At 37.0% G+C, this 17,648-nt stretch overlaps 1 protein-coding gene across 1 annotated transcript; it reads left to right on the top strand.

The window, feature by feature from the left end:
* Positions 1-10,868: 10,868 nt before the first annotated feature.
* On the top strand, positions 10,869-17,203 carry fscn2a (fascin actin-bundling protein 2a, retinal). The gene is made up of 5 exons (XM_026917075.3): positions 10,869-11,948; positions 14,296-14,452; positions 15,419-15,540; positions 15,687-15,854; positions 16,037-17,203. The coding sequence occupies exons 1-5, from the start codon at positions 11,126-11,128 to the stop codon at positions 16,240-16,242; spliced, it is 1,476 nt and encodes a 491-aa protein (XP_026772876.1). The 5' UTR covers positions 10,869-11,125; the 3' UTR covers positions 16,243-17,203.
* The last annotated feature ends 445 nt before the right edge of the window (positions 17,204-17,648 follow it).

The following is a 17,648-nucleotide window of genomic DNA, read 5'->3' as shown; positions in this document are numbered from 1 at the left end:
TGCATTTCACCATGCCATGCCCTGAAATATGTGATATCATATGAATAATGTTATCGCATTTGAAAATGAATTAATCACGTGAGAAGCCACACGTGATAAACGAATCAAGTAAAAAAAAAAAAAATCATGTGTGAAAATTGAGTTATGGAAAATACAATTCACAATTTCATGTGATTCATGTGAAATTGATCATGTAAAAAGAATCACATGTGAATAGGAAAACACATGCACTACATGTGAAGGTCCAATACATGTGAGAAAAGGGTGAAACATAACATGCGAAGTGTAATCATGTGTTTATTTACATGTGAGTTCATGAGGGATTGCCTTTAAAACCTATTGCTTTTACCCTGATTTAACTATCAGTTTTATTATTGTGTCAATTTATTGTCTTGATTTATGAGCAAACATTAAATGATTATATTTGTGTCAAGGTTTTTAGTCACTAACTGGTCCCTGATGGCTTTTATTTATTGTAATCATTATGCTTTAGGCAAGTAACCAAAAAAAATTCTACTTAAGTGAATGTATGATGATCATGTCATGTCGTCAGATTTCTTTAGTGTACAATAAGGTAAGGTGTAAGGTAAATGATTAAAAAAGTCAGGACATTTTTTTCATCATGGTCTCATACTTGCAAATTTGTAACAATATGCATGACTTAAAAAGTTATAAAATTGAAGGTTAGGTTAGGGGAAATAGCTTTTCTTACAGCTTCATTTGTATGAAATCAACCAAAATCCAACAATTTCATTATTTTTCCTTTTAATATATGAGACTAACTAGCAGCTCCGGTGCAAAGATGATGGCTGTGGTATGCAACTGATCAAATTTAGTCATGATCCTTCAGATGTGTACTGAGTATTTAAAAGGTGTAAATGAAAACATAAGGAGTAAAAATTATAGCTGTTTTAATGGAAATGTAATTGAGTACAAGGACAAGTATTAATTTTCAGTTACATCCATGTAAATTGCAAATTCCTTAAAATAATACTTTAAAGTGCATAATCTCTTATGTACAATGATGGCAATGAACTAATCAAGGACAGGCCAAAAAATAAGTTTACCAGTAACAGTGTCATAAAGGCCATCTAGAGTTCGCAATATCACACTGATATCCTTCTACTTAGCAGATTCTAATTTTCTTGGGGGTTATGAATCAACATAGTACAAGATTACAGAGTCCATGCAAGTGCTTGTACTTTAATTTGTATAGTGCTTTTAACAATAGACATTATCGCATTGAATATGCCCTCTTGTGAGTTTAACAAGCTAATGGATGCAATAGTAGGTGCTAATGGATGGCAAACCTGAAAAATGGCCTTATCTGAAAAGGTCCAAGACTGATAGAGCACATTCATCTATGTCCTGGCCAAAGGGAGGATCTTATAAAAGCTGATCAGTTTTCTGCTCTCTCTCTCTCTCTCTCTCTCTCTCTATGTGTAAATGCACTTCTCCCTGTAGCTCATTGAACAGTCCCTTCAGCTGGAAACCTTGAGAATCGGACAAAAAATAGATGAAGAGATCAGGAGATTCAAACACCTCAGATGACTTGGTGAGATGAGACGTGAGACATAACGGTGTTTGAACTGGCCACACCTACCTCTAAGTTTGTGTGAGCGCTTCACTGAACATTAATGGTCACATGCTTATGACTCTTCTGCCTTCAGCAGCTCTGAATCTCTCTGAGGCCTTTCTTTGCTATACATAAAACGAAATCTGGAATTTGTCCGCCCCCCCAAAAAACATTTTATTACTCTCGTTATAAACTTCCTATTTAAAAGGGAGACTAGAATCATTTAAAGAATATGTGAACATGGTGTGTGTAATAAAAGAAGACAGCAATTTACTCAAAAACATAAAACACACTCTTAAAATGTATACTGTGGAAGAAGAGCTTGAGCCATATATCAAGCAGATGGCAGTGAGATCCAGTGGGCTGCCGTCGCTAATCGTGATATTCAGCGTCTGAATAAACAAGCCAAATTGTCATTTAAACAGTTGCTGTCATCCACTGACATTTACGACCATTGTTGAAGGTAGCGCCTAGCCCAGCAGCATGACCACACCTGTCAATCAAAATGAGTTTCCTGTCAGCAGGGGCTACCTCTTCCTGTCTCATCCATCAGTGGTACGGCTGAATGTGTTGATTACAGCAGTGGGGGGTTGATACAGAGCAGGATGGGCTTTAATGTGGATAATAAGGGTGTTAAAACAGTATGATTTCATCATGGGATGAATAAAAGAAGTGTTACTTTTGCAAATATGGATGTGAATGTCATTTCAGCAGCAACACTGGATTGAAACTGAGCTGATAATTCAAGAGAACTGGCACATTTATCCTTAGGGGTTGTATCTGAGAAAAGGTTGTTAATGATGCCATTAGACTCTTTGCTATATTACTCCATAATATTCTGATCTATCCTGATCTATCCTTGTGTCAATGCATCAACTGCATCTTTTTTCCACACCAAAAACACATACATTTTTTATTTGTTTTATTTGTTTTAGTTCTTGCCTCTCAATCAAAACTTTGTACCTTTTTGTACCATTCATAGACTCTACTCCCACCAAGTGGTACCAAGAGCTTATTTCTGACAGTTAAATGGCTCCATCTGCTGATCACTAGAGAGAAGACAGTTTTCTCACTCATTTTCTGTAACCACTTTTTCCTAATCAGGGGTGCCGTGAATCTAGAGCTAGATCTCAGGAACAATGGGTGGCAGGCAGGAATACAATCTGGATGGGACACCATGAACACACATTTACACACTTATTCACACCTAGGGGCAATTTATCTAAGCCAATTCACCTTATTTTTGGGAGGAAACCCAGAGGAAACCCATGCAGACATGGGAGAACATGCACAGGAACAGACAGTAGCATGAGCGAGATAGGCAGGTCATGGTCCAACCTGGAACCCTGGAACCTGCTGCACCACTGTGTTACCTGAGAGTTTTCTGAAAAATAAAAAGAAACTGCATGTTACACCCTTTATAAGACCTTAATGAAAAGCCTGCAAAATTATGTGGAAGAAAAAAACCCACAACGTATTAAATCAAGTACAATTATCTTTATAATATATAATAGTTTTCCCTACACAATATGAAATATTGCTTAAGCTGTAAGTAGCTGATTTTGCGATCTTCATCTTCAATTTAAAAACAACAAAGTTTCACCAGGCTTCGTACAAGCATTTGAGTTTTTAATGACACACCAAGTATGTGATATAGTGTTCCAAATGCTGTTTTTAATAATCCTCAAAGATTAGTGCACTGCAGATCTGCACTTTGTCAACTTCATAAAAATGTGAACTTGGGTCGTGACCAGACCACTCCATGATTTGAGGAAATTGCAGTAGAATGGTATCAGTATTATTATGGTTCCCTGTAAATTCAGTTTCCTGAAAAATACTAAAGTGACTTGACCAAACAATGTTTGAGTTCTATTGGATACTTAGCTTGCAAATTTGTTAACACAATAATTCTACAATGACTAGCTGTGATTATTCATAATTAAAGTTCAATAATGGTATTCCGCTAAATGTTTTGTGGTGTTAATCTACAATTTATGGAATTGCCAAGGGGAGTGTTGTCATCTGTTGTATGAGAGCCATGTGTACACACTGCTAAAAAAACCTCCAAATGGCTCATTTTCTTGGACTGTGATGATACAGTGCAGAAATGGAAAGAACAGATGCTGATTTTCAGCAAGCTGAAGAGACTATGGTCTTATTATAATCATCAGAAGCTGAGACCAAGGCTCACAACATGACCTTGAGTAATGACACTAGCATCACTTTTATTAATAAGATCCTGAACAATAAGCTCTAGACCATGATTCCCACTCTGGCCATGACTCTAAAAACTAAGCTCCCAACCCAAGATTTAGACCAAGATCTATGGTATACAGTTATAGAAGGTACATGATTTATAAATAATTTATAAATGATTTATACTCTCGCGTCACCAAGAAGAGCATGGGTTCCCTTTTGAGTGTGCTTCCTCTCAAGATTTCTTCCTCATGAGGTCTCAGGGAGTTTTTTCTTTCCACCGTCACCTCTGGCTTGCTCATTAGGGATAAATTTCAATCAAAATTATATCCGGATTTATGTAAAGCTGCTTTGTGACAATGTCCACTGTTAAAAATGGCATATAAATAAAATTGAATTGAATAATAATAATAATAATAATAATAACAATAATAATAATATATTTTCAAAGGAAAAATGTCTCTGTGGCACGCTGGGCTCTTTAAACAAAAAAAAAAAACCTGAGGATTTAGACCAGTAACATCAAGCCAATCATGATAAGATGTTATGACTTGCCTGTTAATCATGTTGCTTGTGAATTCAGAAAGCGCTGCCTCTTGAATTAGTATTCAGGCTTTCTAGCCTAAGTATGCTCAGAGGGAACACTGAAGAAAGAGGCCTTTAGCTAACTTCTCCACAATCTCTGACTGCAGATATTGAAATATAGTCCAATATACATACATATATAACCCATTGTTACTATCTTATACTTAATTAATTTTTTAAACATGTTCTTTTAAAAATAGATAGATATCGAATGGTTTGGAAATCTTTCTTCCATTGTTTCTTTGTTTTTGATAGTTAATGGATCGGTCTGACTGACTATATCTGCCTTCATTCCAATTATGGATTATAGTATAAAGTATCATGTTACATCAGCATCAGTATCTGCTGTGAGGACATCTTCTGAACATCCAAACTATCCCATAATCCCAAGCCAGCGTCCATGACAGCTGATGGACTCCATGCTCCATCATATGATCAATCCCTGGACTCACCACTAGCCTATTCATACTCCCAGTCACCAGATTTCTAATTACACGCACCTGATCACCATTACAATGTGTTGTATAATATAAACTCAGCATTATTCTCTGTGACTTTGTGAAGACTCTCTACAGAATCATTCCCTGTGACATTGCTGAGCCATTTGTTTGTAGGCCTGTTTGTTTTTGAGCCTGATCTCGTTTAGCTTTCAGCTCTTTTGGATTTGTCTAGCTAATGCCAGTTTGCTCAGTGCCCGACCTTCATTTGTTTCATGGCTTTTGGTTATTTTCTTGCCCTCTTGATTTGCTTGGTCTTCATTTAGCACTCCCTCATTCTGTGACTCATGACATCAGAAGAACCTTAATAAACATCTGATAATATTTGACATCTGATCGTGACTCCCCTACAACATAGGCATAGTTTTCTAATGCTATACACCCAATAAGTGGAATATTTATTAGTATTTTGCATAAAGCAGGTTGGCTGCCTAAATTTACAAAGCTCTGTAACCGCGAGATATTTCAATTTAAATTCAATTCAATTTTATTTGTATAGCCCTTTTAGCAATAGACATTGTCACAAAGTAGCTTTACAGAAATCCAGATGTAGATTTAGATTTAATGAACAAGCCAGAGGTGACATTGACAATGAAAAAAAATCCCTGAGATGATATGAAGAAGAAATCTTGAGAGGAACCAGATTCAAAAGGGAACCCATCCTCTACTGGGTGACACATGATGTTGGGATTATGAACCATTACTCAATTGTATACTATAAGGTCAAACATTACTAAGTGTATTGAAAAAAATTTCATTACCATCATAGCCTTTATGACCAGATACAAGATACAATAGGGTATCCACAGCAATTTTTAGAGTATCCATGAAGGACCATCCACAGCAGCAGATAGTGAGTCGCAAATGCAGATGTGCCATGCAGAAGTAGAGCATCAGGCTGAATCAGGCAGGTCTGGAGGGCAAGAGGAGCCACAGTAGTAGACGTGTCAGGCAAATGGAAGGCTAGTTTTAGTCTATTAACTGTGGACATTGTAAAGGTTTACATCCTATAAAATGTAACTATTCTGTCTACCGTATCTCTCCATTTGGTTGGTTAATTCTGGTATATCTTGATGCTTTTATTCTAATCAATAAGAAAAAAAGGTAGCACATCTGCAGCGGATATAAAGGTAAAACGAACTGAATTAGGTCAAGTGTGATGGACATGTTTTATGGACTTCTATTTTCCTTTGTCCACAGTTAAGCCGTTGCATGAAATAACATAAAGATTGGAAGAGACAGAGAGGTGGAAAGAACAAATGATTACTTTCAGGCATGGTATGTGAGTGAGGAGGCAGAGAGCATGGCCTGGGTGGAGCCACCAAATGACAGTGTTTCCCCTCAGATAGTACAGGGTATGGTAAACATTACTTAGAACAAGGAACTCTCAGAGGTCTCTCAGGATGTCCATAATCACACTTCATGATACAGCTGTGGTCTCATGCACTCTAGAAAATTCCACATATGAAAGAAATGACAGCTTCAGTGATGGAAGAGGTCATGGTATGTGATGATGGCCAGGCATTAACATGATTGCAGGAGCAGCTGGAATCGAAGGGATGTAAATAGACTAAGAACACCATCTGTTTCTTTGGTGGTAATTAAGTATCACAAATTTTTAATATTCTTATTGTGCTAATGTATTCAACCTGTCTGCTGCATCTTAATTATTCATTATATTTTTATTTAAATAATTTGCATGCAATATAATTAGCAGTAAAAAACCCCCCAAAATTGTCATATTTATGAAGGTAAAAGTTTATCTCTTTTTTTTTTTATCTCTTTGTATTTAAATTTGTCTCTTTTTTTTACCTTTCTTGCTCTTATTGTTATTAAGTAATGCTGTGTAAATGAAATGAATTATTATGATTTCTCTTGTGCATGTGTGTTACAAACAACTACTGCTGTAGAAATGAACTGCGAAATTCCTGTTCTACCACATCCCAAAGGTGCTCTGAACTAAGTTCATGAAACCAGTTTGAGATAAATTTTGCTTTGTGACATGGTGCATTATCATGCTGGAAGTAGCCATTAGAAGATGGGTAAATTGGGGCCATGAAGGGATGCATATGGTCAGCAACAATACTCAAATGTGCTGTGGCATTCAAATGATGATGGATTGGTATTAACGGGCCCAGAGTGTGCCAAGAAAACATTCCCCACACCATTATACCACCTCCACCAGCCTGGACTGTTGACACAAGGCAGGTTGGATCCATGGATTCAGCCAAATTCTGACTCTACCATCTGTGTGCCTCAGCAGAAATCAAGATTCATCAGACCAGGCTACATTTTTGCAGTCTTCAACTGTCTAGTATTGGTGAGCCTGTGCCCACTGCAGCCTCAGCTTTCTGTTCTTGGCTGACAGAAGTGGAAGCCGATGTGGTCTTCTGCTGTTGTAGCCCGTCCTCCTCAAGGTTCGATGTGGTGTGCATTCTGAGATTATTGTACAGAGTGCTTATCCAAGTTACTGTAGCCTTTCTGTCAGCTCGAACCAGTCTGGCCATTCTCCATTGACCTCTCTCATCAACAATGTGTTTCCGTCCACAGAACTGCGGCTCACTGGATGTCTTTTCTTTATTGCACCATTCTGAGTAAACTCTATAGACTGTTGTGTGTGAAAATTCCAGGAGATCAGCAGTTATAGAAATACTCAAACCAGCCTGTCTGGCACCAACAATCATGCCATGGTCAAAATCACTGAGATCACATTTTTCCACCAATTCTGATGGTTGATGTGAACATGAAGCTGCTGGCCTGTAGCTGCATGATTTTATGCATTGCACTGCTGCCAAACAGTTGGCTGATTATATAATTGAATGAATGAATGAGTAGGTGTACAAGTGTTCCTAATAAAGTACTTGGTGAGTGTATAAGAGTATATATGTATATGTATGTATATATGAGTGTTCACCAAAATATGAATTGTTTGTACACTAACTGCAGTAGTGATTTTAATGTAATTACTCATTAAAAGCCATTAACTAATTTAAGGCTACACTTAAAATCGTCTGCAATGATAATGATATTGCAGTGATATTGACTGAATTAATAGTAAATCAGAAAATATAGAGTCAGTAGTCAGTCTTATGCCAAGGCAAAGTTTTTACATAAGAAAAATAGCCCAGACTCTTAAGCAGAGCCTGCTACTTTGCAATTCAAGTAGCTCTGTCCACATTAACTCTTTTTCACACACACACACACACACACACACACACACACACACACACACAGGGCACACCCAAACACATCCCACAGTGTCAAGTAAATGGATCACCATAATACAATGAATACACTTTTTGCAGCTGTAAACAAAAATAGATATTGCTAAGCATTTACTAAAAATCAGTTTCAGAACAATTGAGCAGAAAATGTGACTATCCTTAGGCCTTAAGACCTACTGTGAAATGGCACACTTTTTTTTCCATATGTGTAACCATGCAGTTGCAAATACAAAACAGGTACAGGGCAAGTTATGGCTAAGAAAGAATTACTGACATGGCAACGACATGGCCAACATTTTCACTTTAATCTGAGGCAATTTTGGCCTGAAGTAGGTCTAAAGAGTTAATAATTTCTGGTCACTTGAAATCCTTATAAATGTATTGATTAACTATTATTAAGTAATACATACATACATACAAATACAGTATATACAACATGAAACATAAAGCACACCCACATGGCAAGCCTCTGTGATTGTAATTTACATTCCAATTTACATTCCAACTTAAGATTTTTTTAGACTCAACATTTCCATGAAGACTTCCTCTAATAAGAAAGAAAAGATAAGTTTAGATACTCTTTACAAATTAGCTTTATGTCTACATTGTTAGATTATGTGTTAGAACCTAATTTTACATTATATGCATAGAGTATTTGTATAACAACATTATGCATTGCTTGTCATTTTTTCCCAAATATTACAATATGGTGAAAAGCCAACCCAGTACTAACTGGTATTAACTAAGTGAAAATAAATAATAAGTGTATAATAAGTATATATAAGTATAATAAATGCTATCATATTAACTAGCATAACCAATATTAGCAGTGTACTAGTGAAAAATAACAAAAACTAACAGTCAATACATCATTAAACACATACAAGATCCTTAGCACACTGAAATCTAAAATTGAAATAGATTTATGGAATTGTTTTTGTTTTAACCCTAGTGTCCCTTTAAGATTCAAACACAGTAGTTGCTTTGTAAATAAGAATGTAAACTTTCTCTCTTTTTGAATTCCAACTGTAGGACACATTCAGCATCCATACTGAGCAGATTAGCCTAAATTTGTTCGTCAACTGTCCACTGAAAGTCTGATAATATTAACTTAAGCCCTTAAAAGGATTTACTGACCTCATATACCATGTCCATGCAGAGGGAAGAGTAGGGATAGATTAGACATGCAGGGCCGGTTAGTGTTAGGTAGTGTCTTTTGCATTGTTCCGGTGAGGCTGTGTGAGGCCTTATGCTTTGTTTCGCTTTAGTACCAAGCTGACAGCTGATGAGCAACGGAGAGGTGGTGTGGCCTAATACAACTCCACACATACACAACTACAATAAAGTTTTTTGTGGAAACGTTATTAAAACATTGGCTTAGTAAATAGTTAATTGTGTTCATTCATTTGGCAATGAATTTATCTGAAGCAACTTACAAATTAGGTAGAATACAGAGGTAGAATGGCAGAAGCCTTGCTCAATGATCCCATATAGGCTCCTGGCTGTCCTGGGAATTTTCTTACAACCTTTTATCATTACACTTTTAGGAAAAGGGGTTTCACCTGTGGTTTCACCCCTTCTAACTACCAGGGGCTGTAAGAATCATAATGGAGACCTGCTTGTGTAATTGTGTACACATTCCAAGACCTATAAAGTCACGGAGTGACTGTAGCATGTGGGGGCATGGATTAGAGGGAGGAAGTGAATTGGGAGATGGGACAATAGCGTGATAGTTGATGAGGCACATCTGTATTTTACTTCTTTATGTTTCTCTCTTTCTCCCCACAGTGAGCAAAGTATGTACTAATGGAGCAGAGCAGCAGAAAAAAGAGTGTTTTGTTCATTTTGCCATCTGTCCAACATGCTATAAGTGCGAGTCAAGTAAATAAAAGTTCAAGTTCAATGCTTATACTGGGTTTGCAGTGCTCTTCAGGCAGAGTGCTTTCTTCAATGGAACATAAAGTCTGTGATGGCCCTTTAAGTGTCTGTATAGGAGATCATGACCACATTTAGATTGAAGTTATGTATTTATTTATCAGATGTTGGCCACAAAAACAAAGGCGCAAAGTGTTTTCAATACTTCTGAATGTGACGCTACTGACTTGCTGACTCTCAGTAGGGTCCGTAATGCTCTTAGATAAGCAGAGTCTGGGGGTGAGGTAGACCTTATTATTGTTCTTTGTGTCTTACCTACTTGACTGGTAAATAAGGAAGGAAACAAGGTATTGGTTAGTTTTCAGGCAAAATACTGACATATATGGAAGAAAAAGTTGATCCTGTGAAAAAAAAAATAGTGGCAGTCAAACTAGATGTAAATTGCAAAAAATTTACCTACAAACAAGCACAAAGGAGAAAGGCATGACTTGTCCTTTATTTGTAAAGAAACACTTATCAAACTCACAAATTCATGTGTTCGCACAAACACATGTTCTGCATAACAAATATTTTCCCAGTTAAAAAACTGAAATCAGAGAGCAAGTGGACAAATGAAATGGTCAGAAAAAAGTTTCTCTTGAGAAATTAAGCAATGGATCAGAGATCCTTATCCACTCACTTATCCACCTACTACAAATCTAATATTGACGAGCGGACACAGGCTGTCAGGGAAGACAGGAATATGAAAAGTAAAATAAGAAGTGGCATAGTTTTATGCAGTAAGAGTTTGTGCAGAAAGAGGAAAAAAACGAAGAAGACAGAGAGGTGGAGTCAGAGCTGTGCTGTGTGATGTCAGAGGCGTGAGGTGTGTTGTCCTGCTGAGCCTAATCCAGACTGATTAGGGAAAAGAAAGCAGGCACCTGTACAACTGCAGTGAGGATAGAGAGACATTAGCTTGTGAAGCGTGGAGCCAAAAAAAAAAAAAAAAAAAAAACCTTAGTAGTACTGAATGACAGTAAGCAACAAGAAGGACAGAAGGGTGAGTAAATCTGGAACCACAGGATTAGAGGAATTTCAAAAGGACCCATTTATTTGTTGTAGCCTTAATAAAAAGCACCCAATTTGCTTTTTATCTTAAGCATCTAATACCAAAGTGTAGTTATCTGCTCAAAATGGCTACCAATGGAATAAGCAAATCTTTAAAGCTCCAATTTGGGCTCATCAATTACGAGAACCGCTACCTCACAGCTGAGACTTTTGGCTTCAAGGTAAATGCATCTGGCACGAGTATGAAGAGAAAACAACTCTGGAGCCTGGAGCAGGATGACCAGGATGGTCAGGTGGTTTTCCTTCGCAGTCACCTTGGCCGTTACCTGTCCACAGGTAAAGACGGCAAAGTGAATTGTGCAGCTGAGGTTCCAGACTCTGACTGTCGCTTTCTGATTGTAGCTCAGTCTGATGGCCGCTGGGCCTTGCAGTCCGAGCCTTATCTGCGATACTTTGGAGGCACAGAAGATTTCCTAACCTGCTTTGCCCAGACCATAGGAGAAACTGAGTTGTGGGCTGTCCACTTGGCCCTCCACCCACAGGTTAACCTTCTGAGCGTAGCCCGCAAACGCTATGCACACTTGTCTGATTCAAAGAGTGAGATTTCTTTTGACAGTGATATCCCATGGGGAGTGGACTCCCTGATTACCCTGGTCTTCAAGGAAGGAAAGTACAGTGTGAAAACCTGTGACAACCGCTTTCTCACTAGCAATGGAAAGCTGGTAAATGATTATGGTCCTGAAACAGCTTTCACACTGGATCTCAGGTCTGATAAGCTGGCTTTCAAAGATAATGAGGGAAAGTACCTAACCCCAATGGGTCCTGCAGGCACCTTGAAGTCTGGGAGATGTACAAAGCCAGGTAAAGATGAGCTTTTTGATCTGGAGGAAAGTCATCCACAAGTGGTTCTCCAGGCAGCGAACAAACGATACCTATCTATCCGTCAAGGTAACAACTACGCTTTCTTAAATTTGCACAGATATACATTGTATATTGGTGGACCATGAACAAATAGCAAGTAAGGCAATGTAATTGTAATGTAATGTAATGAATTCAATAATGTAAATATATGAAGTGTTTATTATTTTTAGCTGATTCATTTTAATATTTAGAGCTATTTTCATGCATTCATGCAAGTAATTTCAAAAATATTTATTCGCAGACTGGTTTGGAAAGCACTAGGACATTGAGTGATGAATTTGGGAAGTGCAAATGTACCAATAAATATTTTATCATATTAGCTAGTGACAAGGCAGATATTTGCTGTGTACAATAATTTACCTAGCAAATGAACTAGCTAAAACTGGAGTCTCAGGTTTAGCTTAGCTGGGTAGCATGCCATTTTAAACAATGTTATTTTATTGTTATTTTCAGATATGAGATTCTTTCGTTGCTTTAAACTTTGTAAACTATAACCCACCAAACACTACACCTTGAGGTCACCACGGTGAACTATGATTGCTAAGAGCACAGGTAGACATTTGGAACAATCCAGTTGCTTTTTTTAGGCACATATATCTGTAGACCTGGTTCCCAAAGGTCTGCAGTCTTGTTCTGAACTCATACAAATTACAGGCCAGCAACACTCATATTACTTTAATAATAGTAATGGGATAATGGGCTAGTGTAACCCTGAAGGCCAAAATAAGCTTCTGAATAGGAAAACAGTGCCCGAGAATGGAATGGAAAGAACTCAGGGTGAGGTTTGATGAGTAAACAGAGAGGAGAAATTAAGATGCTTCCCACGTGACATTCATTTTCAATATTTGATCAAGGTCGTGCCTAAACTATGGAAATACTAGATGATCAAAATATTTTTTGAGAAATATTTTATTGTACAGGATACTGCAACCGCAGTACTGAAACTGCAACACACAGCAAAAGAAGTCATCAGCTATCTAGTCTTAAGCAAGGCATTTATGGGTTTTGTAGGAAGCATAAGTTAGCTCTTTTGTCTGGTATATGGTATTATTGTTATAACAAACAAGTGAGCCATATAAAAGGGTTAAAAAGGTTTGTTTGATTGAGGGGGGTGGCAGGCAGAAGAAAAAGATCTAATATGCAAGACTTAATTCGGGCATACTTTTTTTTTAAATCATACTTTTTAGAGAAAATACTGAGGAAGAAGCAGATTGATTGCTTTTAATCATGGTAATATGGCTGGCATAGCTCCAGCAATAAGTAATATCAATAAAATTGCATTCATCTTCTATAAATCCAATTTTATTCATTAGTATTTAATTGGAGAGTGTTCAGAAATTACATTAACTAAATGTCTCGCAAATGGAGCAAATCTTAGGTTGAACTACTATAAGCCTCTTCAGAATCTGGAACCAGTGGAATAAGAAGTAATGTACAGTATGTCGTAGTGAGAGCTCAGTTGTAAATTTTTGAGTATTGCAAGAGCTTATGTAAAGAAATATATTTTTTTAAAATGTGAAGAAATAGGGACTAAGAAATTTTCTTTACATTTGTTTACATTTCTTTACTTTAGCTCCCCACTGATTTATACTGGTTGGAGTAAGGCACATAAAGCTGCTTAGTTGGTCCTTCACTGCACATTTGCATTGCACCATGGATAGATCTACTGCAGCAAGCAAATGAACAGGCTGGGAGGAAGGTGTAGGTGCAGGATTATTCTAGTAACAGGCTTACAACAAGAGTTAGTAGGTAATTCTTAGAAATGCCACGATGTAATGTGTGTTTATATGCTATGTTTTTTTTTTATCTACATGTATTTAAATGCACAACCCTGTAGGGAAGAAGGGTAACAAGCAATTTATGTTTGTTAAGGGTTTTGTGAGATATCTGTATTACTTCCTTATACATTAACTTACTCCTTAAGTAACTTTTTCCTTACTCATTAAGTGGCATCAGCATTTGGCACATTGTTTAACATTTCACCTCTAGACACCATGGTAAAAGACACAGAACACTTCCTCATCACATTGTCTTAGACTAAAGGAATATTCTCCCACTGACATGGTTGCTAATAATGAAAAAAAGCCAGCACTGGGCACAAATCTACAATGAGATCGTGCTAACTAGTCTGTGACATGCATATACTATTTCCTCTGCCCTAGGCTGATTAATAAAATCAATTGCTTATTCATGCCATTAAGTTCCCAGAAACCTAAAAAGAAACACTACAATATAGGGTGCTTTCAGATGCTCTAATTACCTCTTTGCCTGCTGGGGCTTATAAAAATGTAAAGGGTGACCCTATGGCAGAAATCAAGCTTTTGTTTCAGTATTAAAACCACTGAACACCCTCACAAATACATCCTTTTTCCAGGTGTCAGCATCTCAGCCAATCAGGATGAGGAAACAGATCAGGAGACATTTCAGATGGAAATTGACCAAAAGACTAAGAAATGCATGTTCAGAACTAATTCAGGGAATTATTGGACACTCGTCATTCATGCAGGCATCCATACTACAGCCACAGAAATGTAAGGCAATGTCTGTATGCATTTTTACCATTACTGAAATTTGGCTTACTCTTTTTTTTCCCAATATCCAGTTTTTAGGTTTAAAACAAGGAGAACCAAAGGGGCATTACACACATAGGAGACATTGATAGAGGACTGAATTCTTTATAGAAATAATTATGAACTACACTTACTTACTTATATTGCCATTAGTTTATTATTTCAACAAAAGATAGCGAATTAAAATAATACTAGGACATGCTGGATCAAGTGCTATTTTATAAGCACTTGAGGGTGGAGGCCTTATTATTAAATTAAACTAAATTTGCAGTGATTCATGTGAAAATAACTTGGACTATTCATGCGACCATATAGTGGCAATATACTAGATTCAAGATTCAGGATTCAAAGATTCAAAGCGTTTATTGTCATGTGCACCGTGAGGAAACCAAGTTTCCCTGTACAATGAAATTCTTTCTTTGCTGTCCACATTGAATGCCAAGATAGACACAAACTATGTAGAAAATAAAAACAGACATACACATACATACAAACAAACATAATAACGTGTAGCTATGTTGCAGAAGTAGAAATATAGATTATGTATATAGAAATATAGAAATATAGACTATGTACATCTGTATGTGTGAGTGTGCAATGTTGACTTGTGCAAAACAATAGTACAGTAACATGTGCAATATTGGTTGTGCAAAACAATATTACAGTACATGTAGTAACAGTAATGTGTTCACATGTAGCAGTAACATGAAGTATATCTCTATGTGCAATATTGACTTATGTACAAAACAATAACAATACAAATACAAAAACAAAAACAATAGTACAGTAGCCTGTAGCAAATTGAGTGCAACTACACAATAACAATAACAATACTAGACTCCTGCTAGATTTTTATTTGAATGAATTTATAATGAATATATTATAATATGCTTAGAATTAATATATTGTGTATTCACTCACCAACAGTGAGCCCAACACAATGTTCGACATTGAATGGCTTGGGGGAAGAGTGGCTCTAAAAGCTAATAATGGAAAATATGTCTGCAACAGGAAAAATGGACAGCTTGCTGCAGTCAGTGATACAGTGGGTGAGTGTGTATAGGTAATAAGATCATAGGTAATAAGATAATAGGTCAGATACCTGGCCTTACTGACTCATTCAAATGCCATTGCTGCTATCACACCTGAAAAAAGGAACAAAGGATAAGCTTTCTCTCTTCTTGTGTGCCTTTAGGCAGTGATGAGCAGTTCTTATTGAAGCTGATCAACCGTCCAATCTTAATCTTGCGAGGGGTGAACGGCTTTGTTTGTCACCACAAGAGCTCCAATACACTGAACGTCAACCGCTCTGTTTATGACATCTTCTCATTGCTCTACAGCGATGGTGCATATCATATAAAATGTAAGTCAAATCAAATTTAGAATTGTGCATAGTCTCTTTGAATGTAGGAATACTTATTTTGCAGACATTCTACTATATGAATTTTAAGTGATATAAGTAGCTCTAGTTTAGTGTCTAGCTTCCTCAGCTGTGTTCTTGTAGAAAAAAAAAAGAAACAACTAACTGGTTGGGTTCCTTCATAGGTGGAAGTGGAAAGTTCTGGTACGTCACTAGCAGTGACCTGGTGTGTGCAGATGGTGAAGAGCCAGAGAACTTCTTTCTGGAGTTTGTGGAGCATGGACAAATGGCCATCAAGAGCAAAAACAGCAAATACCTGCGTGCTGACCAAGGAGGCACTCTCAAGTGTGACGTCACTACTATGGACAGCTGCTGTCTCTGGGAATACTAAGCCTTTTAACGGCGCTTCACTAATGCGCCAAGGAGTAGCAGCAACAGAGCCACACAGACCGATGAATAAGTAAAAGTCTTGTATCAGTTGCTATAAATGGCTGACTTATTTTATGAATTTTTTTTATCTCTTAAATATAGTCAGGTCAAGTCCGCAGCGCTATCATTATCTTTGTATTTTTGATTATTATACATTGTTATTGGTTAGCTTAATTAGCACCATAAGTAGTTCCTGATACTGTTATATTATTTTCGGTATTTCCACTTCACATTAACCTTTTATATATAAAAAATACTCAAAAGGTAGTATGACGCTCTTAGAGTTCTGTTGGTGTGTCCTCTCACTAAGGCCTCAGAAAGTTCTTGCAATCCTTTTTATTTGACCCTTCACTGCTTCAATCATCAAAAGGTCCTTGTTTTGGGTGGCTGTGATTATTTATTGAACTAGTAGTCCACATGGTAACAAGTTGGACCTATTATGAATTTAAATTTTTGCCTCTGCTTCATTAAAATACTAATTTCATTTAATTGATCCTTCACTGTTTCTTTCTTATGATGAAGGCCAAGTGAGGTTAATTTCAGTTGAGATTAAGAGAACAACTGACATACTTCACATTGAGTATGCCATTTAAGGGGAAGAAATTATGATAGCTGTACAACCCAGTGTCACAGCCTGTGATATATCACAGTTTAACAAGCTAAATAAACAAACCTGTAATAAATAACCAAATATATAAACCTGTCCAATGGGTGTAGGAAGACACCGGGTAAAATGATTTCCAGCCTTGCAGACGACTGTTTACCACAGAAACACTGGCAATGGAAAGATTTTTCACCTCATCTTTGCCAGTGCTGCTAGACTAAACTTCGAAGATGTGTTCAGAATTGTTGAGAAACACTCAGCAATGAAGGATTAGGTAAGGTACGACAAGTAGGATAAGATAACATGAACTGATGTTAGTACTGACGATGAGTATTGAGATAGTATGAACATAATTCATATTGTGTATGTATTATTTACCACATTTAAATTCATTTCCATTAATTGATTTACAAAATAATAAAATTGTGGATAAGTTAATAAACAGCTGACTCAGTTTGAAAGGGCCCTTGCCACTTGACAAGCAATTTCAAACTAGAGATGGGACGAAATACTAGGACTTTATCTCCCAGTGCAAACTGTCTCATTTGGGATCACCTATTATAGAACCTTTGACCCAATGTCTGGAGTTTTGCTCACAGGTCCAGGATATACTGAACTTAATTTTTACTGGGAGTTGGTATGTTTTCCCAGTTTTCTTTAATCACAAGGGGAAAACTCAGTGAAGGCCTGGGGCAAATAATAAGGCTTCCAATCATTTATCCCAATTTCAGCTCTTCTCTTGCATGAATTTACGAATCATATTT

The sequence above is a fragment of the Pangasianodon hypophthalmus genome, chromosome 13 (assembly GCF_027358585.1).
Source record: "Pangasianodon hypophthalmus isolate fPanHyp1 chromosome 13, fPanHyp1.pri, whole genome shotgun sequence".
Lineage (NCBI taxonomy): Eukaryota > Metazoa > Chordata > Actinopteri > Siluriformes > Pangasiidae > Pangasianodon > Pangasianodon hypophthalmus.
The sequence above is the reverse complement of the archived record's forward strand: the minus strand, read 5'-3'. Positions and strand labels throughout refer to the sequence as shown.